Source organism: Podarcis filfolensis (genome assembly GCF_964270895.1).
Source record: "Podarcis filfolensis genome assembly, chromosome: 8".
Classification (NCBI taxonomy): Eukaryota; Metazoa; Chordata; class Lepidosauria; order Squamata; family Lacertidae; genus Podarcis; species Podarcis filfolensis.
The window spans coordinates 80795061-80817415 of record NC_139611.1 but is presented as its reverse complement, the minus strand read 5'-3'; the positions used below and the strand labels follow the sequence as shown (position 1 = coordinate 80817415).

The window sequence follows — 22355 nt, the reverse complement described above, 5'->3', positions numbered from 1 at the left end:
ATTTCCTTGACATCTGATGGGAGGGCGTTCCACAGGGAGGGCGCCACCAACAAGAAGGCCCTCTGCCTGGTTCCCTGTGGCCTCACTTCTCGCAGTGAGGGAACCTCCAGAAGGCCCTCGGAGCTGGACCTCAGTGTCCATGCAGAATGATGGAGGTGGACATGCTCCTTCAGGTATACTGGGCCGAGACCATTTATATGTTTTTTTGTTCTTTCTTCCCTAAAAGATCCTGGCCACTACAATCTTCCAACAGATCAAGAAACTGAGAGACTCCCCCCAAACAATCTCCCTATGGAGATAAATCAGGGTCTATCAATGATGCAAAACATAGCTTGGTTTCTTCCTATCTCCCCCAGGTGTTTGGGACACAGTGTCAACGACCTCAGGGTGGTATACGTAGTAAATTCCCATATGTCTATAGATTCCCTATGCCAGTGTGATATGTTAACAAATGACTTTCCCTTGAAGGAGAGTTTGCTTCATTTGGAATGATCCGAGTAAGTTCCAGCCATAGAACCAGAATAGATGTTACCTAAGAATATCAGGATGATGGAGAGGGTATTTTAACATTAAATGATATAAACTAACTGACCAGAACAAGACCTTGAAATTGTGGTGGAAATCTTGATGAATATGTTGGCCCAGGGGTGTGGCAGCCATGGAAAAGCCCAATTGCAGGCTCTTTAGGAAAGGAATTGGAAATGAAACAGCAGTTACCACAATGACATTATACAAATCTATGCTGCGACCACATTTGGAATACGGTGTACAGTTTTGGTTGCGTCACCTCACAAAGTTTCTGAAAAGGGCAACCAAAATTATCAAGGGGGTGGCGCAACTCCACTATGGGGGAAGGTTCCAGCATTTGGGACTACTTAAAGGTAAAGGTAAAGGTACCCCTGACCGTCAGGTCCAGTCGCGGGCGACTCTGGGGTTGTGGCGCTCATCTCACTCTACAGGCTGAGGGAGCCGGCGTACAGCTTCTGGGTCATGTGGCCAGCATGACTAAGTCGCTTCTGGTGAACCAGAGCAGCGCACGGAAACGCCGTTTACCTTCCCGTCGGAGTGCTACCTATGTGCTTTCGAACTGCTAGGTTGGTAGGAGCAGGGACTGAGCAACGGGAGCTCACCCCGTTGCGGGGATTCGAACCGCGACCTTTCAATCGGCAAGCCCAAGCAGCACAGTGGTTTAACCCACAGCACCACCCGCGTCCCATTTGGGACTACTTAGTTGAGAGGAAAGGCAAGAAAGAGATTAGATGACAGAGGTTTATACAATTGTGCATGGCATGCAAAAAGGTGGATAGATACCCCTTTGTATCCAACCATGTCACGTAGTATAACGAGGCTTTGCCCTTGGGTGGGGAAAATATTGCGCCTGGGAAAGGGAAGTGGGAGTCAACAGACACTCAAGGAATAGTTTTGGAGAAAAGGCTTTTATTTCTACCATCCATGAACTGGTAGAAGGAGCACGTGTGATAGTCCACAAAAGCATGCACGAGTCCACAAAAGCATATATACCCCTTTCCAGTTCCCTCCTCCTTTCTCCTCCCTCAGAAGTCCTGCCCATGAGTTCCTCTGAGCATGAACAGAAAGCTGTCTTGGGACTATTGTGGACTCTTGGCACCCTTCCCAGGAAAGGGGTTTCAGTGTGTTCAGATATGTTTCAATCTCTTGTTCTGGCATGGTTCCCGGACAGGAAGTAAGTTGCAATGTGGTTCTTTAGCAAGGCCAGAAGGCACGAGAAAGGCCTAAGAAACAATGGACTGTTCTCTACCTTTTGTTACAGCAGAGCGGAATGTTTCTGATGCTTAGCTGCTGAGAAAATGATTTTGAAAAGCTTTGAGAAGCTTTGAGCCTGCTTTGGTGGGGGGTGACTTCGGGCCTAGGTGAGGTCACCTGTCCTCACCTTCCTTCAAGTACTTTCTTCATTACAGGGTCCTGACTCATAAAAGTCACTCCAAACTTCCCCAAAAGCAGGGTAGAAAGAAAGCCTATAAACAATATCGAGGCAGGGATAAAGCAGGGGTCTGTGGACATTGCCTAAGGTTCAGGGATGCTGTCTGTGGATAGTCCTGATGCAACACTGAATGAGAGACGGTGTGGCCTAGTGGTTAGTGTGTTGGACTAGTACCTGGCAGACTAGGATTCTGATCCGCACTCCAGCAGTTCACTGGGTGACCTTGAACCAGACACAGCCTCTTAGCTTACCTCACAGGGGCATTGCTGTGAGAACAATATGGGTTTAGCAGGAAAACCAGTTGTGCCACCTTGAGCTCCATGCAGGAAAGGTGTAATATAAATGTAATAATAAATAAAGTAAATATGCACCTAGCTGGTGTGGAAAGTTTTACAGTCAAAACACAACTGCATGCTTGCTAGTTGGTATATGAAGGGGTTAAGGACCACAGAGTTTGAATTGCTGGAGTAGGCTCAGTTGGGTAGGGAGGAAGTGAGGGAGGAAGTGATGTATTCCTTCTCCTCCTTTCCTCATTCTCCCCTTCGCAATGTGAGCCACAGAGGGAGGACATTCCTCACTATAAGCTCCCAACTTCAGACACATGTCAGAAACTACATTGCTGTATTTCTACCCAATAATATTTTTGACTGCATTTTCTAGTATTGCTCATAGGACAATGCATGATTGAGATTCCTGCATTGCATGGGGTTGGACTAGATGACCCCCGTGGTCCCTTCCAGCTGTACAATTTCTATGAGACCTTAAATCTGCAAGTAAATCATTTTTAAACATACTTCAGTGTGTGGTCTATTCATGCAGAAGGGGTAGAAGGAACCTGACACAGGATGAAGAAAGGCTGGCTAGCCTATTCCTATGCCTCACGAAACTGCCTGATGATGAGAATTAAATTCTGCTAGGGGCCCAGAGAGTCTGCTAAGCTCCAGGCTTTGTTTGTTTGTTTGTTTTTTAATAATTTTTATTAACTGGCCAATCACATCAAATTAAATCACATCACATAGATTCCAAATTACAAAGCCAAATTTTTAAATTTTGTTGGGGGAACCCATACTTCAAGATCCAAAGGGGGATTCAGATCATCTTCTTATTACTGCATTAATGTCCAAATCAGTCCCAATCAGTCCAAACAAAATTCATAATTCTATTCAGTCTTATCTTGGTGTTTCCACATCATATCTTGTTCATATAATTTCTATTTTTCCTTTACGATCTCTTCTGTTAGTCTCCTTAAGCTGATAAGCAAAATAATAATCCTGTGTGGATTTCCCGTTCCTCCACTAAGTCCAGATGGTTTCCATATATCTCCTTCGTAGATAACATCGCTCTTTCCATCATAAATTTGGCATTTTTCGCTCTTGAGTCCCACCGAGACGTATGTAAACAACTCTATTTCTCTCTTTCTCCTCCCAGACCCAAGAGCTCCAACAATGCCTCCCAAAATGGCGACGGCATTTTTAATTGCATCATTCCAAAACTCTTAGCTTTCCAGCTTCGTCTTGAAACATTGCTTTGGTTCGAAAGTTTATCTCCACACAGCCTTAAATCCACAGCTTAAGTCCTTAGTTCCTGACTCATTTGGGGAGGGGATTCTTGTTAAATCACATAATGAAAGGCAGGTTTCCCCCCCCCCCAAGTCATACCGTATCTTGACGTATCTTCTCATATTTTATTCTTGTCTTGTTATCAGAGATCTCTTCTATCAGCAGTCTTTACTCCCCTTTTTCCTTGAAGCATGTGCAATTTATCTCGTCCAAATTATTTCTTTTGAAGATGCTTGCAACTAGCAGCGCGAATCAGGGACGGCGTTCAGGAGTGCCGAAATCCCACAGGAGGGCTTTGTGCCTAGTGCCCCCACCCCCACAAATTCGGGGGTGGTATAGGGCACAGCAGGCAAGGGCCGTCCCCCCCACCATCCTGGGGGGGTTAAGGAGGCTAATTACCCCCATCATAGCCTCCAAATTACCTCGTGTGGGTCGGAGAGATGTTATTGTCAGCCATCTTCCGATGCGCCACCTAGTGGCCCCCTCGCTAAGCTCCAGGCTTTGAATGCAGGCTTGCAGCCATATTCCTTTGCTCATTGTTCCACACACATGGGCCTATAGAGGAGGAACTATAATTAATAGATCTTCTTTCCAATTCCCATCAGTTGGCCCTATGAGTTACAAGATCAGACGGGCCTTTGGTCTGATCTCACAGAACCCTTCCAAAGTTTCCGTGTGGTTTTTAAATGCCTTCATTTTGTTTTAGCAACCCACCTGCTGTCCTTGGCAAATTGAAGTTCAAGCTCTTTCAAACGTTATCTCTTCCTTTTCGTGCCAATTGGACCTGGGGGCAATGACTCGAGGTGATGGAACAGGAAGCTCACCCAGCGCCCTGTGTTAATGAATTACAGAAACCGAGGATGGAAGCAATAATTTATTCCCCTCAGAGCACCCCCTGCTGAAATAGTGAGCCCCTGCCTTCACCCTAGCAAGAGGATACTCAGGACCCTCCGCTGAGCCACTATGAAGTTAATTGTCATCACACTGGTCTTGTACCTCTTCACAGGTGAGTGGGTGGTTACCTCAGTCTAGAGGGAAACTCTTAAGTCTCTTTTTTTGAGTGGGTGAGCTCCCTGCTTTCTCACGGACTTGGAACATGGAGGTATTATGATTTGGAAGAGCTAAAAGGAGTTGTGTCATGTTTTGGAACAATTTTGCTTAGCCCAAAGTTGCCTGGTTGGTTCTTCAAAGACTTTGGGCACATTCCAAATTGGTCCAGAGGTTACCTATCTCTTCTCGGATCAATAATATTGGCAGAAGTATCAGGCTTTTGGGTTGCACATGCTCTCTGAAGAACATGGTCCAACTCTGAAACCTGCCACAAACAAACAATATACAGAAAAACCAATGAGATAGGACTATGGAGTAAGCTTCAGAAAGCTTGAGTGGGTTATCAGTTTGCATCCCCTTACTCAAAGGCAACCAGGAAAACAGCAAATAAACCTTTATAGGATTATTCCATTTTATCTTTCCAATAAGGTACGTTAGGCTGAGAAACTGTGACCTGGCTAAGACCATTCCATGAACTTCATAGCTGAGAGAGGGGTTTGAAGTCCAATATATTACCCACTATAGCATGGGCAGGTGGCGCTGTGGTCTAAACCACAGAGTGTAGGGCTTGCCGATCAGAAGGTTGGTGGTTTGAATCCCCGTGACGGGGTGAGCTCCCGTTGTTTGGTCCCAGCTCCTGCCCACCTAGCAGTTTGAAAACACGTCAAAGTGCAAGTAGATAAATAGGTACCGCTCCGGCGGGAAGGTAAACGGAGTTTCTGTGTGCTTCTCTGGTTCGCCAGCAGCGGCTTAGTCATGCTGGCCACATGACCCAGAAGCTGTCTGCGGACAAATGCCGGTTCCCTCAGCCTATAGAGTGAGATGAGTGCGCAACCCCAGAGTCGTCCGTGACTGGACTTAACAGTCAGGGGTCCCTTTACCTTTATAGCATGGGCAAATAAAGACATAATCTCCAGACTCATGCCAGCACCATACCCAGTAGAAGCCACAGTGATCTATTTCCACTTTTCATTATTAGATATCTATTTCACGTACAAAGGGTTCAAACACCTACAGCGTAAGCAAGCCAGCCATTATGATCTCACTCCCTCATGTACCTGTGTTCAAATGAACATATGAAATGTGCTGAAATCTTCTTTTAACCTTAAGACTGGAGATACAGATCCAATCAGATCTGGGCCGAGGTGCAGAATAAGGTTATGCTGTTTTCAAGCATATCCCTTGTAATGTGTTGTTTGGCCTTGAGAGTAACTCACTTAGGCAACTCAGAGTTCCTGGAAGGGAGGCAGAGGCACCAATATAGTTTTACCTCGGGTTACATACGCTTCAGGTTACACACTCCACTAACCTAGAAATAGTGCTTCAGGTTAAGAACTTTGCTTCAGGATAAGAACAGAAATCGGGCTCCGGTGGCGCGGCGGCAGCAGGAGGCACCATTAGCTAAAGTGGTGCTTCAGGTTAAGAACAGTTTCAGGTTAAGTACGGACCTCCGGAACAAATTAAGTACTTAACCCGAGGTACCACTGTATAACAAAATGTGGAAACAATGTCAGCTTTGTAACACCACAACATTGCATCAGAAGCAGAACCCACAAGCTGATTAAAATAAATACTATTTACGGTTGTCAACAGCTTTGTCTCATGTACCACATAACAATACATTAAGCTGCTGGCCTAAGTCTGCATATATAGATGTTTAAAAACACAGGAGTGTGGTGTGCGTTCAAAATCTGAAACGTCCACCAAGAGAGATACAAAGATACACTTCTCAGCATCAAGCAAGAAATAATGCAGGAGATCCATAAGTCCTGACTTTTTATAGAAGGCTAAAAAGGAGCTGAGAGGGGGCTTGGTGAACTGGATCAGGGCCATGGCGCTGGAAAGAAGGTGGAGTTAACAACAACAACAACAACCCCTGCAACGTATTAGCCGGGGGGGGGGGGCTGAGGAGAGGCAGGCACAATATTTTAATTATGTTTTCTCAAATTAGGTAAAGGTAAAGGGTAAAGGGACCCCTGACAATTAAGTCCAGTCACGAACGACTCTGGGGTTACGGCGCTCATCTCGCTTTACAGGCCGAGGGAGCCGGCATTTGTCCGCTTCAGCAGACAGTTTTTCTGGGTCATGTGGCCAGCATGACTAAGCCGCTTCTGGCGAAACCAGAGCAGCGCACGGAAACGCCGTTTACCTTCCCACCGGAGCGGTACCTATTTATCTACTTGCACTTTGACGTGCTTTCGAACTGCTACGTTGGCAGGAGCGGGGACCGAACAACGGGAGCTCAGCCCGTTGCAGGGATTCGAACCGCCGACCTTTCGATCAGCAAGCCCAAGCGGCACAGTGGTTTAATCCACAGCATAAATTGGGCCCCAAACTCACCACCTGAGGCTAGGTCTCCAACTGACCTCATGATCAAGCCAGGATTGCCCATTTCCTTCTTGCTGCTCCAGGCTCCAAAATTCTAGATTTGGGTTTGCTGAAGCAGAGTCCATTCTGCAAATCACGTTGTGTTTTTTTAAGGGTCAATAGCCTGGGCCTGTGTAGGTCTAATCTCTTCCTCTGATGCTTTGGCAGCACAACTGTGTGGGGATGGCTGGTGGGGAAATAATCATGACGTCTTCGGTAGTAGTTATCTTGGTAACCTAAAGTACCCTTTCAGCTTAAATTTCTCTTAAGAGGAGCAGATCCCCACAAGCCTGGATTCCTGTATGAATTCTGCAGCACACAGCAAGAACCAGGCAAAATCTCCAGAAAAAGCACAGGAACCTTTTTTGATGTGACCTATGCCAAAAGTCAAGGGACGCGGGTGGCGCTGTGGGTTAAACCACAGAGCCTAGGACTTGCTGATCAGAAGGTCGGCAGTTCGAATCCCCGCAACGGGGTGAGCTCCCATCGCTCTGTTCCTGCTCCTGCCAACCTAGCAGTTCGAAAGCACCTCAAAGTGCAAGTAGATAAATAGGTACCGCTCCAGCGGGAAGGTAAACGGTGTTTCTGTGCACTGCTCTGGTTTGCCAGAAGCGGCTGAGTCATCCTGGCCACATGACCCGGAAGGTGTACGCCAGCTCCCTCGGCCAGTAATGCGAGATGAGCGCCGCAACCCCAGAGTCGGCCACGACTGGACCTAATGGTCGGGGGTCCCTTTACCTTATGCCGAAAGACAAGTTACCCAGCCATTCCCACCCCCCACCCCCCGCAATGGGACTAGGAATTTGATTTGAAATAGTACCGTGTTAAAATAATATCACCATATGCGTTCTGGCTAACAGCTTGTATGCTTCTTTGAACCAGGCAATGAGAATGCATATGATTGGAGGAAATTGTAATGCTTTGTGTAAGAAACCTATAAAGAACACCCCTCCCAGAGCGTTTGGGTGGGGTTCAGCCTTCGTAGAGCGATCCTGCTGGAACTCTTTACTGCAGTAAACAAATTTTCTGGATTCTTTTTTCAGCCCAACTCACTAGTAGTTAATGGTGAAAGTTGTGGCAGCAGATTTGCCTTGCAATATTTTGACGACCGCGTCAGGACAGAGGGGCCTGGGCAGCTACCCCCTTGGACCACGAGGGCCGCGATCAGCCAAACGGCCGACATCTTGGATAGCCCAGCGCGCGCCAGAGTTCACCAGGACCGCGGCTGCCCCACCTTACTTCCTGCGCAACAAGACGTGATCCAGATGTTCTGCTTCTTTCCCCAGGCCATCCGACTTTTGCCCAAACGGATAAACGGGTCTCCAAGTTGGAGCAGTTAAAGCACGACCTCACTAAACTCCTGGGAAAGGTCAGCGAGAAAGCGTGGGATAAATTGAACTTTGTCAGAAGATCGAGGCTCGGACAAGAACTGAGGTAAGCAGATCCGTCTCCCTTCCCCCATTTTAGGGGATTGGGGACATTAACTAGGGACTTCACGGACTGAAGCTTTGAGAAGGCTGGCAGGATTTCTTCTTTGCTAGATTTTCCTTTGCAAGGATGTGGAGCCTGGGGCTAACTGTGGCCCTCCATACCTCTCTATCTGGCCCTTGGGGCACACTCTCTAGGTCACGTGTCTGCCCCAGTTACACCCTTTCCCCACAGGCCATACACTTCACCAGCTTTGTGTCGCTTCCTCCTGGTTGGAGAGCTTTTGCATGGCTGGAATAAGTGTCCTTTACTCTGCTAATGCCTCTTTGCATTGCTGGGATATAGACCGCAAAGTCTGAGGGTGTGTAGAAATGGTAGCCTACTGCACAAAAGTGAAATTTTACATTCATGGTTGGCACAAACTTTTGCCTCTGGCTCTGGCCACCACTGACAGGTGGTCCCAGAAAATTTGTCCAGAATGAAGCATATAGCTTTTGGGACTGAAAAGGTTACCCACCCCCACCCCCCGCTCTTACTTCCTCTTCTGCTTTGTTAATTTTTTCATTCTAGGAATTTATGAAATGTGTGTAAAAGTGTAACATGAAGGCTGGCTCCCCAATTCTGGAATATCTCACTCAGTGGGGGAAGTTTGCCTCCTTTGTTTGTTTATTATTCCACCTTTCCTCTGCAATGCATGTGTGTAACTTTAATCCCACAGCAACCTTGCGAGGTAGATTAGGTCCTTGTCTGGCCCAAGGTCACCCCATGAGCTTCATGGCTGATTGGGGTTCTGACTCCTTGTGGAATAAATGAATGAAAATGAGTTTTATTCTTAGAGAAGGAATGGTGAGGATGACTATGCCTGTCTTAAGTCTGATTCTGTGAACAAAGAAGTTCAAAAACAGCCCAAAAGAACTGTTTATCTGCATGTTTTACATTGCTGGAGACCTACAAATGAGACAAAGCAAATGTTTGACATGCTAGAATCCTCCCTAAGAGGATTCTTTCTGCTAGAAGGTACAATTAAGTAAGGAATGTATTAGAAGCAGATAGCCTATGCCAGGGGTGCCTAAACATTTTTCAAAGAGGGCCAGATTTGATGAAGAGAACATGTATGAGGGCCGACCAAAGTTGCTGACCTTTTTTTAGGGTTTTACCTCAGGAAATGAACTGCCACATGGGCCGGATTGAACCAACCAGCAGGCCGGATTAGGCCCCCAAAATGGACTTTGGACATACCTGCCTCCTGATTTATGAGGGCTGGATGACTTGAAAACACACCCCTGTTGACGAAACTGCTAATTTAGATGGGCGTGGGATGTATGTAAAGGAGGGGGGACATATTAGGGTAATATTAGGGAGTAGGCATGAAATGGGTGTTTAGGGAAACCTGTAAACTACAATTTCTTAACCAATACGGATATTCGAAGGGTTTTAGGGTATAAGTTGCCTGTGATGAGAACTGGAATGCGCAATCCCCTCTTTACAGCATGAGCTGGGGGCGGGGGGGGGGTTGATGCCCACAGTACTGTGTCGACCAGCTTATGCCTGATTGTGGTGTAGACTCCTTCTTTCAAAGAGAAATTTGAATCCATCTGGGAAAGGTCCCTGGGACAGATTTGTCCAACACTCCCCCCCCCCCGGTTCCTAATCCAGTATTCTAAACCAGGGGTCCCCAAACTAAGGCCTGCGGGACAGATAAGGCCCAAGGGACTCGTTTATCTGGCCCACGGCGACCCCTGCTGCCGCCGCCCACTCTTACTGGCGCTGCACGGCTGCCCACTTCCGGGTTGGAGGAGCACCGGAAATAGCTTGTGAGCATGCGCATTATTGCACATGTGCAAGCATTATTTCCAATGCACATCCAGGTCGGAGGAGGCCCGTGCACATGCGCACAAGCTATTTCTGGTGCCCCTTCGACCTGGAAGTGCGCCGGAAATAGCATGTGTGCACGCGTATGGGCACGCGCTCCTCCGGCCTGCCACGCGATCAGTGCTGGAGACACAGGCCCAAGGCGCGGTAAGTTTGCTGACCCCTGTTATAAACACTGTACCACACTGGCTCTGTATCCCGCTCACGACGCTCTATGCCTTCTGAACCCCCACAGAATCTTGTTTCGTGATGATGTTGCAAAACTGCGCAAGTACGTCCAGGACCTGCAGGCTGAGCTGCCCCCCGAAATCACACAGGCCTACCACGCGGCAGTTCAGTTGTCTGGGCACGCTCTGGTGGGTGCCAGCTGTAACCTAGCCGTGTTACGGTCTGCCACAGAAGAGCTCTACGAGGGGCTGGAATCTCTAGTGACTTTCTACGCCAGCCCCGTCGCGGAGAAGTTGAGACCACACACGCAGGTCCTGAGAAATATGGTCGTCCCCAAGATGCAGGAGCTGGAGGAGAAGCTGAAGCAGCAAGTGGAAGAAAAGGGGCCTGAGCTGATCCCTTACGCGCGGAAGCTTCACCGCCAGTTGCACGAATACCAGAGGTCCCTAGAGCCTTATGCCAACCAGGCCCAGGAGAAGATCAAGCTGGGCATAGAGACATTCAGCCAGACCATGCAGCGCTACGTCACCCCACTTATGGAGGCAATCAAAAAACGCACCACAGACTCTTAAGAGGTGGGGCTGACATACCCCAGTGCTTTCCCCGGATCTCTGAAGCTTCTCATAAGCAATGGAGAATGGAACCTTGGCCAAACTTTTTGAAACAGAAAGGGTCAAAAAAGGGAAACGACTGGATTGAGTGTCCTCAGCAATTTGGGGTGGGGAGCAGAGGCTGTTGGTGATATCTTCCCTCCCCAAACCATGTAATAAAGGAGCTGTCCCTAAGGATGCTGGTTTAGGGCTGTGTTTATGTCTTAATGTTTTCTGAAAATAATTTTATTGCATTTGTATATAAAAATATAAACGGAGAAAATGTTGTTACTTGTTATAATATAAAATCACTACATATTATAATATAATCAGGCTCAGCAATGCATGTAAATTTCAATAAAATTTAATCCGGACTACTTAGCCCTAAGTAAGTCTTGGTGGGCTATGGCTATTTTGTTCTTAAGAGGCAAAGGTAATGAACATGCACTGTGTATCTTGAAACTTGTCCAATCCAGACCCTGTCCTCAGGATTCTCAAGTTTATGCATTAGCTTTTCCTTCAGTGTTGTGTTCCAGACCTCTTGAAAAAGGTAAGTTGAAGACTATTTCCTGTTTTTGGCCATCGCAAAGGCATGCCACAACAAGAAGAAAAGCCACAGGCTATTTGTGTAATACATTTCTTGGTTGTTCATCACAGATTAAGTGAGAAGATGAATAGTGGATCAAGGATTAAAGACTGGGAAGCAATTTTACAAATCTCTTGAAAAACTGACATACCACCCCCAGAATGATGTAATAACTGGGCACAACCACCACACATGGACTAAAGTACTCCGCAATCTTTTTTTAACATAACGGTGGCAGCATGTGCTTTATTCTATGGAGGGTGCAGGGCATGGAAAATTATTTTAATAGCATTCTCTCTTTTTCTGGCAGAAGCAGATCAAAATGGTGCTTTCTCCACAGAACATTGAAGGATATGTGACAATGGCTGAACTACATGTTCTGTTAGCTACCTAGCTGTGCCTTTTAAGTGTAAAGTTTTCTTCTGCTTTTACACAAAATTGCAAAAGCAGGGGGTGGCTGATTGGATCAGGAACCAAGAATGGCAAGGCAAGTGGGGTTTAACTCTTCTCCCCTGCCATGATCCTGAATTTCTGTTTGCTGCCTTGAGAGATTCAGCAGAAAGATGGCCTAAAAAACTGTAAATGATGCTATTCGGTCTATTGTGTATAAAGTACAGCCATACCTTGGGTTACAGACGCTTCGGGTTGTGTGTTTTCGGGTTGTGCACCACGCTGAACCCGGAAGTACTGGAAAAGGTTACCGTATCTTTCGCTCCATAAGACGCACCTGACCATAAGACGCACCTAGTTTTTAGAGGGGGAATGCAATAAACAAATATTCTTTAAAGGGAGCGCTGAGCAGAGTCTGTATGCATCCCAGGCTCTGCTCAGCGCTCCCTTTCACGCTCTGTGCGGCTCTTGCGGGCTTTTCTGGGAGATGGGGGATGGCTAAGCCAGAAGCTAGAACAGCAAGAGGGAGCATAGTGATCCCTCTCGCTGTTCTGGCTTCTGGCTTAGCCCCGCGAAGCCTGAATCCACTCCATAAGACGTACACACATTTCCCCTTACTTTTTAGGAGGGAAAAGCTGCGTCTTATAGAGCGAAAAATACGGTACTTTTGGATTTTGGCGCTTGCGCATGCGCAGAAGCGCCGAATTGCAACCTGCACGTGTGCAGACGCAGCACTGCAGGTTGCGAACGCTGCGGGTTGCGAACGTGCCTCATGCACAGATCACGTTCGCAACCCGAGCGTCCACTGCAGTGCAGAAATTCAGATATCTCATTCCTCAATTTAATGTCCATACTCCTTCCCTGCCTCTCCAACACACACACACACAATCCCCATGAAATTCACAAAGACAACAAGGATAATTAAAGGCTAGATCTTTTATTGCCCCATTAAGGGGATGTTTACAGGCATAAGGAGTCGTTGTGTCAGGGAGAGTGTGGCTCTTCAGCAGCTTCAACCTTTGCTAGGCGCCTGTCTGAGAATTTCCAGCACAAAGGCCAGACTCCCTCCATCCTTATCCTTCTGCTCACCCCCTCTGGGTTGCTAGACCGGGTTCTCACTGGGGCGGCAGCATAAACTTGGCCAGACAACCCGGGAAGTCTTCAGCGCAGTCTTGCAAGCGTTTGTAGGTCTGCCTGAGATTGCCGTGAAGTCGCTGGATGACGGGGCGGAGCTCCTGGGTCCGCTGCTGGATTTTGGTCTTCATGTCCTCCACAATAGGCTCCAGCTGGGCTCGGATATCCTCCACGTTCTGGGTCAGCTTCTCTCTGCCGGAGGCCAGGGTCTGCTGCAAGGTCTCCATCCGTTGCTCTGCCTGCTCCTGCAGCTTCTCGGTGTAAGGGGCTACGCGCTCCTGCACTTTGGTGATGCCACTCCGCAACTTCTCGTCCAGAGCTTCTGCGAAAGGTTGCACCTTCCGATTCAGCTCCTGCAGGTCCTCCGTCACCTTTTGGAGGGCCGGAAGAAGCTGGTCCTTCAGTTCTGCCAGGTGGCTTTGGACTCTGTTGAATTTGTCGGCGGCCTGGGTGCTGCAGAGGAGAAATAGTTATATATATATATATATATATATATATATATATAAATTTTTATTGGTTTTTTAACATATCGTTTTCAACAGTAATTAAACATACATTTACATCTTATTCAATTTTTTTCACTTCCATCAGTCCTGTCTGAAAATCTAATCTCTTAGTATGCATTTCTTATTTTCCCTACATTGGTACCTCGGGTTAAACACTTAATTCGTTCCGGAGGTCTGTACTTAACCTGAAACTGTTCTTAACCTGAAGCACCACTTTAGCTAATGGGGCCTCCTGCTGCTGCCGCGCCGCCGGAGCACGATTTCTGTTCTCATCCTGAAGCAAAGTTCTTAACCTGAAGCACTATTTCTGGGTTAGCGGAGTCTGTAGCCTGAAGCGTATGTAACCTGAAGCGTATATAACCAGAGGTACCACTGTATTACATTTCAAACTCATAACCAATATCTCTATCTTTTTCTACTTTGTAACACTTCGTACATTTCTCCTTACAAAACTTCTCGTAGTCCTACTAGCGTAATTTGTTGATTACAGCTGCTCTTCAAATAATTCATATGCTTCTTCCAATCTTCTGTAAATCTCTGGTCCTGCAGGTTTCGAACCCTTCCTGTCATTTTGTCCAATTCTACATAGTCCATTAATTTCGTCTGCCATTCTTCTTTCGTCAGAAGCAGAGGAGAAATAGTTTAGCCTGAGAGAAACCTACAGGCCAGTTGTCCTTCAAGGAGTATGTCGTATTGAGGCCAGTTATTCAAGCTGGCTTCTCTTTCTCACTTCTTCACACAACACACAGGTGAAAACTACCGCAAGCTGCGCTGATGCCTACCAACTTAGATAGCTTTAAAAGGAACTAGGCAAATTCATGGAATACGAGGGTAATTTATTTATTTGTTTAACAACATTTACACCCTGTTTAATTATAATAAAACCTCAAAGGGGTTTACAAAAATACAACTATTCTCAGTTAAAAGCAACTGAGAACGAGCAATGAAAGCCTTTTAAATATAGTTAAAATCAGCAGTAATCTTTTTTTAAAAAATGTAAACACATTTGACATGTCTGGACAGGCTTGCGAAAACAAAAATGTTTTAAGCAGGTGCCAAAAAAGAAATACAGCGAACACGCCTGCCTGCGGTCAATAGGCAAAGATTGCCACCGTGTAGATGCTGTTACAATAATTATATGTGAAAATAGATGTTATATGTGTCAGCTGTAACTGTTCCAGTGCCAGAAATCAAAGTGATCAAGTGGGCACTTGTGGGGTAAGGCAATCCCCACACGTAAAGTATTCCCATGCTGTTAAGGGCTTTATATACTTTTGCTTTTGCTATAAACTTGTTCTGAACATTTACTGGCAATTGTAATGTATATTATATATATACACTTTTGTAAACCACTTAGAGGCTTCATGGACAGTTAAGCAGCATACAAACGTTGATCAATAAATAGCAGGGGGGGAAATCCAGCAGGGCTCTTGCACTGACCACGTGTGTCTTTGCTTCACTCTGCCACTGGTGTTCTGGCCCGGGAGATAAATGTCACACCCCAAAGGAACCCATTTTAAACCTGCAGTTCCAAGGAAAGAGATGCACCTATGTCCCAGGATGCCCGTTCTAGATTCCAGCTTCTTAGATGATGTTGAAGGACCCTCGTCTCTGTGAAGCCCCTTTGAGTGAACCACGTTTGTATCTGCTGCATCATAAGTCTAGTCACAGGGTAGAGATTTCAAATCACCCATGGAGATTTATCTTATCAAATTCAACGTGGCATCCCGTGATGTCAGCCCTAGCCTGGGTCAGTACAACCTGTGCTTGGGAGGGTGATGTGGTTTGTGTGTTTATATAAAGATATTGTGTCACCTGATCTCCTCGGGTAGCTTGAAACTTTCAAAGGGGCTGAGGATCTGCTTCCAAGTCAGGGCGGTGCTGACAGGTTCATCGCTTGAAGCAGAACCTGTGGGAGGGAAGGAAGGAAGGGAGGGAGGGAGGAAGGAAGGAAGGAAGGAAGGAAGGAAGGAAGGAAGGAAGGAAGGAAGGAAGGAAGCCACATATAATAGGGTTGCCATCAAAAAGTGAAAATCCAGACACAAAAGTTGCTGAGCGTCCCCCTCCCCTTATTTGCAAACTCTCCAAAACAGGTAAAGTTTTTAAAAGCTATTTTATTGGAATAAAATAGCCTATAATTAAACATTTTTGATATGGGCAGCCATATGCCCGACTTTTCCCAGCCATTATAACCAATTTCTGAAAATTCCACCTGGACACCATTTTTTGATGGATGGATCCAGGACATATGGCAGCCCTAACTTGTAAGAATGCATCCTCACTATGGAATTGGCCTTGAGGCTCTCCTGCCTTGACACAAGTGTGAAATATTTTACCTCAGAAAAACAGAGCGTGGCCACATTCACAGCACATTTCTACAGCACCGCTTTAAATCCTCCCAAAGGATTCTGGGAGCTGTAGTTTGTTAAGGGTGCAGGGCGCTGTTAGGAGACCTCTATTCCCCTCGCAGAGCTACAGTTCCCAGAGTTTGCTGGAAATAAAGACTGGCCGTTAAACCTTTCTGGGAGAGGAATATCGGGGGGTGGGATTCCTAACAGCTCTCAGCGTTCTTAGCAAACTACAGCTCCCAGAATTCTTTGGGGGGAAGCCACAACTATTTGACGTGGCCTGTTTGGGCATCTCTGTGGTGTTTTCATTTTGGCAGGTCTCAAAGGATCACGAGGATCAGTGACCTTTGTGCCTGGTTATCACGATCATCTTCAGGGGTATCTCTCCAAGCGCTCCTGCCTTTTGAGGGAAAGAGGGTACCAGCCAGAAAAAGGTATTTTCAGTGGTTACTGCCCTGCCTATGGAACTGCAAGTCTCTCCTCACCCCAGAGAGGTTTGCCCAACGCCAAGTCCTTTATTATTTCCATGCCAGGCAAGGGGTCTTTTTATTTTTCCACGCCTTCGCATTTTCCATCCTTTTACCTTTGCTCTTAGATCTATTAATGCTGGGGATCTCTCTCATTCCCCTTTTTACAGGCTTGCTGTTTTTAGTTATTGTTAGTCTATTGTAATTTTTAATATTTCATAGTATTGTTGTTAGGTACCCTGGGTGCCCTAGTTGAACTGAAGGGGCAAATTTCATGAAATTGGGGAGGAAAGAGAGTTAAGCCACCATTTGATGGATGAAGACCACCCAGGGACAACTGCAGGCAGGATTCTACCACTGCAGGAGGTTGAACTAGATGACCCTCAGGATCCCTTTCCAACTCTATAATTCTGTGATCTGGTGAAGATTCACATCAATAATAATAAAATAATAATATTTTATTTTATTTATATCCCGCCCTCCCCAGCCAAAGCCGGGCTCAGAGCAGCTAACAACAATAAAAGTAACACAGTTTACATAAAACCACCATCAATTAATTGAAATGCATTCTAAAATCAAGTCATTCTAAAATCAAATTAATCAAATTAATGGCAACCATTGGGCTGGAGTTCTATCAAGAGCTCCAGAAGACAAATGCTGGGGATAATTTTTACCAGAGACTTGTTTCTGGTCTCTGTGAAACAGAACAGGGTGGGATATACCTTTATTACAGGCAGATGGGACTCACTCATGCCCTGCCTTTTCTGCCTTTGGAATTGCCCAAACTGACATCCGCATTACACAGGCATGCAAATCAAACTGCTGCTATTATTATTGGGTGGAATTCAATGCAGCGCTAAGGAGATAGTTCTGTCAACACAAGAATTTCTGCTTGCCCTGCAGAACCACCTCCCCTCTCCTCTCCCCAGGTGCTGTTCTGGAGGGTTCACCTGAGCCTCCGGAGATTTGGGGGAGGCATGGGGGTCCATAGGGGGGGAAAGCCCATTGTACCAGCTTCTGCCAGTGGGGTGGGTTAGCTGAATCCAGCCTACCACTATTCACCTCCTGACTGAAGCGTTGCATTTTTCATTAATACACGACGGGTCAAAATACAACAGATAACATCTCACCCACTTTCTATGTGCCAGGAAGATCTGTACCTTTGGGATTTCTGCTCCCAATGCAGCTGTTAAAAACCACAGATCCTGTGTACGGCCAGGGTAGGTATTTCTCCCAACACAATGCATTGAAAGGTTTTTTAGATCCTGTGTTTGCCAGTGCTGTATGAGGGAAAGGTGAACAGGTGAAAGCCTAACCAGAGGGAACCCCACTTACCTATGATGGCGGCCAAGCTGAGAAAAACAGCAAGAAGCTTCATGGTGCAATGGGCCCAGGGAGTCACTGGAAAGGCAGAATAACGGGGAATGTCAGAAAAGAGATGAAAGGCATCCATTTATGGGGTGGCAGGGCAGGCTGACCACTCTGACCCTGTCACTCATTAACCCGGGGCTCCAAAGCGGTTTGGCAAGAGAAGGGCCCGCTGGCCTCTCTCCCGCTCGCTACCCATCACCCTGCCCTCAAAAACTCAGGGTGGGCAATGGCCCAGGAGAGGGTATTCTCTGGGGCAGCCCCTGAGTTGTGGATCCCCTCTTCCCACAGACATGTGCCTGGTGTCTTCGTCAGACAGCTTTCTGCGAACGAGGAGTAGGCATGTCTTCTCTTTCAGTGGTTGCAAGCTCCCCTGGGACCTCAGGGTGATGGGTGCAAATGTCATCATATAAAAGGATTTGACTCCAGAACCAAAAGGTGGATGGGGGAATACTAGTAGTATTTTCCAGTGGGGTTCGGGCCTTAAGTTTAGGAATTCATTGCACAAAGTTAAAAGGTCATCAAGTTCCTATAGGGTTGCCCACTTTCCCACTAGCTTTTGCTCCTGCACCTCAGTAAGGAACTTGATCCACAGACATAGCCAGGCAGTTATGATGCAGTAATGACGCAGGTGGCGCTGTGGGTTAAACCACAGAGCCTAGGACTTGCCGATCAGAAGGTCAGCGGTTCGAATCCCTGCGACGGGGTGAGCTCACGTTGCTCAGTCCCTGCTCCTGCCAACCTAGCAGTTTGAAAGCACGAAGTGCAAGTAGATAAATAGGTACTGCTCTGGTGGGAAGGTAAACGGCGTTTCCGTGCACTACTCTGGTTTCCCCAGAAGCGGCTTAGTCATGCTGGCCACATGACCCGGAAGCTGTACGCCCGCTCCCTCGGCCAATAAAGCGAGATGAGCGCCGCAACCCCAGAGTCAGTCATGACTGGACCTAATGGTCAGGGGTCCCTTTACCTTTACCTTAATGATGCAGAACCTTGCCTGCATTTTTTTTTTTTTAAAAAAGCTGATTTCTGCTGATCAGCTGTTGCCAGAGGCATGGGGCAGCTATCCCTAACCTGCTGCCCTCCCGATTCTATGGGAATCCAACACTCATCATCTCCCAGCCAGCATGGTCAATAGTCAGCTGCCCATCCCTGACCGAAACTTTACAGCTTGATCCTATCACCAGCCAACTCTTACCTGCCTGCCTTCTCGCTTACAACCAGGGGGTGGCGCTGCCAGTCAGCTTCCTACTTATTAGTCTCAGTGCTGCCCCTGAAGCAGGGATTAGGGCAGGGTCAAAACTAGAAAACATTGGCTCTGCCAGTCGTTAGCTCTGGCGCCACCTGCTGTTGGCCTCCGGCCCTACATGCCTCAGTGGGCGCCAGGCCCTACTGGCAACAGTGATTTAACAGCCTGTGTGCCCCTGGGTCCTCTGTTCATGCGGCTTTAGTACTCCACTGCATTATTTACCTTCAAAGCCCTAAACGGCCTCGGTCCAGTATACCTGAAGGAGCATCTCCACCCCCATCGTTCTGCCCGGACACTGAGGTCCAGCTCCAAGGCCTTCTGGCGGTTCCCTCGCTGCGAGAAGTCAAGTTACAGGGAACCAGGCAGAGGGCCATCTCGGTAGTGGCACCCGCCCTGTGGAACACCCTCCCATCTGATGTCAAAGAGAAAAATAACTACCAAACTTTTAGAAGACATCTGAAGGCAACCCGGTTTAGGGAAGCTTTTAATGTTATTGTAGGTTATTATATTTTAGTGTTTTGCTGGAAGCCGCCCAGAGTGGCTGGGGAAACCCAGCCAGATGGGTGGGGTATAAATAAATAATTATTATTATTATTATTATTATTATTATTATTATTATTATTATTATTATTATTTGCCTGTGTAGGATTAGGGGAAAACTGCCATCCCCTCTAGAAATCTGCTTGTGTTGGTCTGAAATCCGCCACCTGACTTAAGGCAAGATCATCAACTCACTTCTTCAAACATTTGCACCGCTATTAAGAAACTGTTTACGAAGTTTGGTTACAAGTGACTTAAAACTTCTGAAACAATTCTATGTATATGGATTATCTCTCTTCCCCCCGCCCCATTTGTCACTATAAACTGAAACGGCTACACACACACACACACACACACACACAAAATTTACCTCAGATGGCAGAGAAATCAGCAATCAGAGGAAATTTGAATTCTATCTGAGCAAACTCTGCTTGTATCCAGTCCCACACTGGTCTCAAACCCCACCCAAGCGGCTGCTCTCCTTACCTAGCTCTGCAGGCTATTGGCTCCTCTTGAGTAGGCCAGCTTCTCTGCCTGTGTCTATATTTATAGTTGGATCAGCAGGAGATAAGGATTTGGGAATCGCATCTGCAGACCTGGTGGCACGACTGCCATCCCACCAGGCCCCTCCCAGAGCCAGGGCACTGTCCCTGAATTACCTCCGGGGTGCTCAGTGAGCTAGGAAGGGTAGAGGTCATAGAATCAAAGCACAGTGGAGTTGCAAGGGACACCGAAGGGTCATCTAGCCCATCCCCCTGCAGTGCAAGGACGAGGGGATGAAGATTTGTGGACTTGGGAACCATGAACAGGAGCAAAAGGACAGCACAGGCTCCGAACGGTTCTTAGTTTCACAACCAGGCTGCCTCTTTTAATTCATTCCTCATAGCACAACAGCCATGACTCTGTGGCAGAACATCGGCTTTGTGTGCAGGTCACAGGTTCGATTCCCGTGTCTCCGGGCAGAGCTGGGAGAGTCCCTTGCCTGAACCGCCAGAGAGCTGCCGGCAGTCGGTGCGGACAATGTCGAACCAGGTGAATGGGATCGGTAGAAGGCAGCTTGCCACGTTCGTGTTGTGACCAGATTGAGGCATGCAGAGTTTTACCAGAGCAGAAGTAGGCCTAGTCCATACTCTCTGGCGGTCCTTGTCTTCCCACCTTTGTGCACTGTCTTGCAGGTTTCAAATTTGCAAGATGACACAAGGGAAGACATTAGGATGGAGCATCACTCCATCAATCTCAGTGTGGCCTCACCTGGTTAAAAAGTAAAGGGACCCCTGACCGTTAGGTCCAGTCATGGCCGACTCTGGGGTTGTGGCTCTCATCTCGCTTTATTGGCCGAGGGAGCCGGCGTACAGCTTCCGGGTCATGTGGCCAGCCTGACTAAGCTGCTTCTGGCGAACCAGAGTAGTGCATGGAAACGCCGTTTACCTTCTCGCCGGTGCTTTCGAACTGCTAGGTTGGCAGGAGCAGGGACCGAGCAACGGGAGCTCACCCCGTCGCGGGGATTCGAACCGCTAACCTTCTGATTGGCAAGCTCTAGGCTCTGTGGTTTAGCCCACAGCGCCACCCGCATCCCTGGCTACCTCCCTACATAAGCACCAGCCCAGGGCCTGCCGACGTCCTCCTCCTCCATCTCCTTGTTGCCCTTCCTTTGGGAAAAAGGAATTCCAGAAAACACGATTATTCCTTTAACATTTTATCACTGCCACCAGGCTTCAAAGTATGATGTGCTCTAGCACTTGGCTTGCATCCCATGGCTCATCAGGTTGTTTTTTTAAATATAAAAATGTGACCAGCTGTCAGCCCAGATTTAGACTGCACCCCCTTACCAAACTCCTCTGCCAGGAGCACACAAGGTCAGCTGCCTCGCCCACTTTTAACCATCCACGGTTGGCCACCTTTGAGCGGATCAATTCTTGCGTCAGGTGGGAAAGGAGTGCCCAGGCACCTCTGCCGAGCCAGCGGGGAGATGGGTGAGCAAAGGAGCCCATATTTTCAGGTGAGGAGGTGAAAGGCAGGAGGGCTGTCTAGACAGAGAGGTCTAGACTCTCCACAATCAGTTGCTTGTCTGCATCCCTCTTTCAACAGCTACTCCTCTTGCAAATCAGTCTTCATGTGCAAGGGGCGCAAGAGTCACGCTCACTCTCAGCCACCAGCATCTGGGTCACCCCGAGTGACTCGCTAGCCCAATTACTTTGGAAATGGAGCTTGCCTTTTAAAAAGCTCGTCCCCCACCAAATCACTGGGGAATCTGCATGTGAGCCATACCAATGCAGCATGCAGGAACCTCAGCGTTTCAACGAAACCTCCATTATTTGACAGATTTTACAGTTGGGGAGTGTAGGGGTACTTCTATTGGTCATGGAGGTTGCCCCAAATGCCCAGAGTGGCTGGGGCAACCCAGTCAGATGGGGGGGTAGAAGTAATAAAATTATCATTACTGTATTATGGAAAGACCCAGCACAGTCCTTTGACCCTCCCAAATTCTGCACAATGCATTTTTTGCTGCTTGGGAAGCAGCCTTGCCGAATCGTAAATCATATTCAGCTAGACATCAGAGCTGGAAAATTGCTTATGATATATATATTGCGCTTAATTCTCTACTCTGTCCCCGCAGAATATTCTGTCCAAGCAAAGAGCTTTTTAATAATCTGTCCTCTTTTTCAAGCTGCCCTTTAAGCCATCATTTTACAGATGAGCACCATTTCCAAGAGCGGAGGAAACCATAAAGCTACTGGACACGCCACTAAGTGTTAATTAAAACTTGTTATATAAA

At 47.3% G+C, this 22355-nt stretch overlaps 2 protein-coding genes across 3 annotated transcripts; one reads left to right on the top strand and one right to left on the bottom strand.

Moving 5' to 3' along the window:
• The first annotated feature begins 4371 nt into the window (after positions 1-4371).
• LOC310768995 (uncharacterized protein) lies at positions 4372-11379 on the top strand. The gene is made up of 3 exons (XM_083628015.1): positions 4372-4525; positions 8223-8370; positions 10472-11379. Exons 1-3 carry the CDS (start codon positions 4483-4485, stop codon positions 10974-10976), a joined length of 696 nt encoding a protein of 231 aa, XP_083484141.1. The 5' UTR covers positions 4372-4482; the 3' UTR covers positions 10977-11379.
• A 1509-nt stretch (positions 11380-12888) lies between these two features.
• On the bottom strand, positions 12889-20152 carry LOC310769044 (uncharacterized protein). 2 transcript variants are annotated; one of them, XM_083628108.1, is made up of 4 exons: positions 20066-20152; positions 17761-17826; positions 15426-15519; positions 12889-13557 (listed from the first exon to the last, which is right to left on the bottom strand). In XM_083628108.1, exons 2-4 carry the CDS (start codon positions 17801-17803, stop codon positions 13086-13088), a joined length of 609 nt encoding a protein of 202 aa, XP_083484234.1. In that variant the 5' UTR covers positions 17804-17826; positions 20066-20152; the 3' UTR covers positions 12889-13085. The 2 variants fall into 2 exon arrangements, with proteins under 2 accessions (XP_083484234.1, XP_083484235.1); XM_083628109.1 differs by having other exon boundaries at positions 19950-20085.
• Between the last annotated feature and the right edge of the window lie 2203 nt (positions 20153-22355).

Excerpts from the sequence above, each read along its gene's own strand:
- LOC310768995 (XM_083628015.1), top strand. The coding sequence starts at position 4,483 with ATGAAGTTAATTGTCATCACACTGGTCTTGTACCTCTTCACAG. Across the intron at positions 4,526-8,222 it reads GGTCTTGTACCTCTTCACAG|GCCATCCGACTTTTGCCCAA; the intron begins GTGAGTGGGTGG and ends TTCTTTCCCCAG. Across the intron at positions 8,371-10,471 it reads AGGCTCGGACAAGAACTGAG|AATCTTGTTTCGTGATGATG; the intron begins GTAAGCAGATCC and ends GAACCCCCACAG.
- LOC310769044 (XM_083628108.1), bottom strand. The coding sequence starts at position 17,803 with ATGAAGCTTCTTGCTGTTTTTCTCAGCTTGGCCGCCATCATAG. Across the intron at positions 15,520-17,760 it reads CAGCTTGGCCGCCATCATAG|GTTCTGCTTCAAGCGATGAA; the intron begins GTAAGTGGGGTT and ends TCCCTCCCACAG. Across the intron at positions 13,558-15,425 it reads AAGCTACCCGAGGAGATCAG|CACCCAGGCCGCCGACAAAT; the intron begins GTGACACAATAT and ends TCTCCTCTGCAG.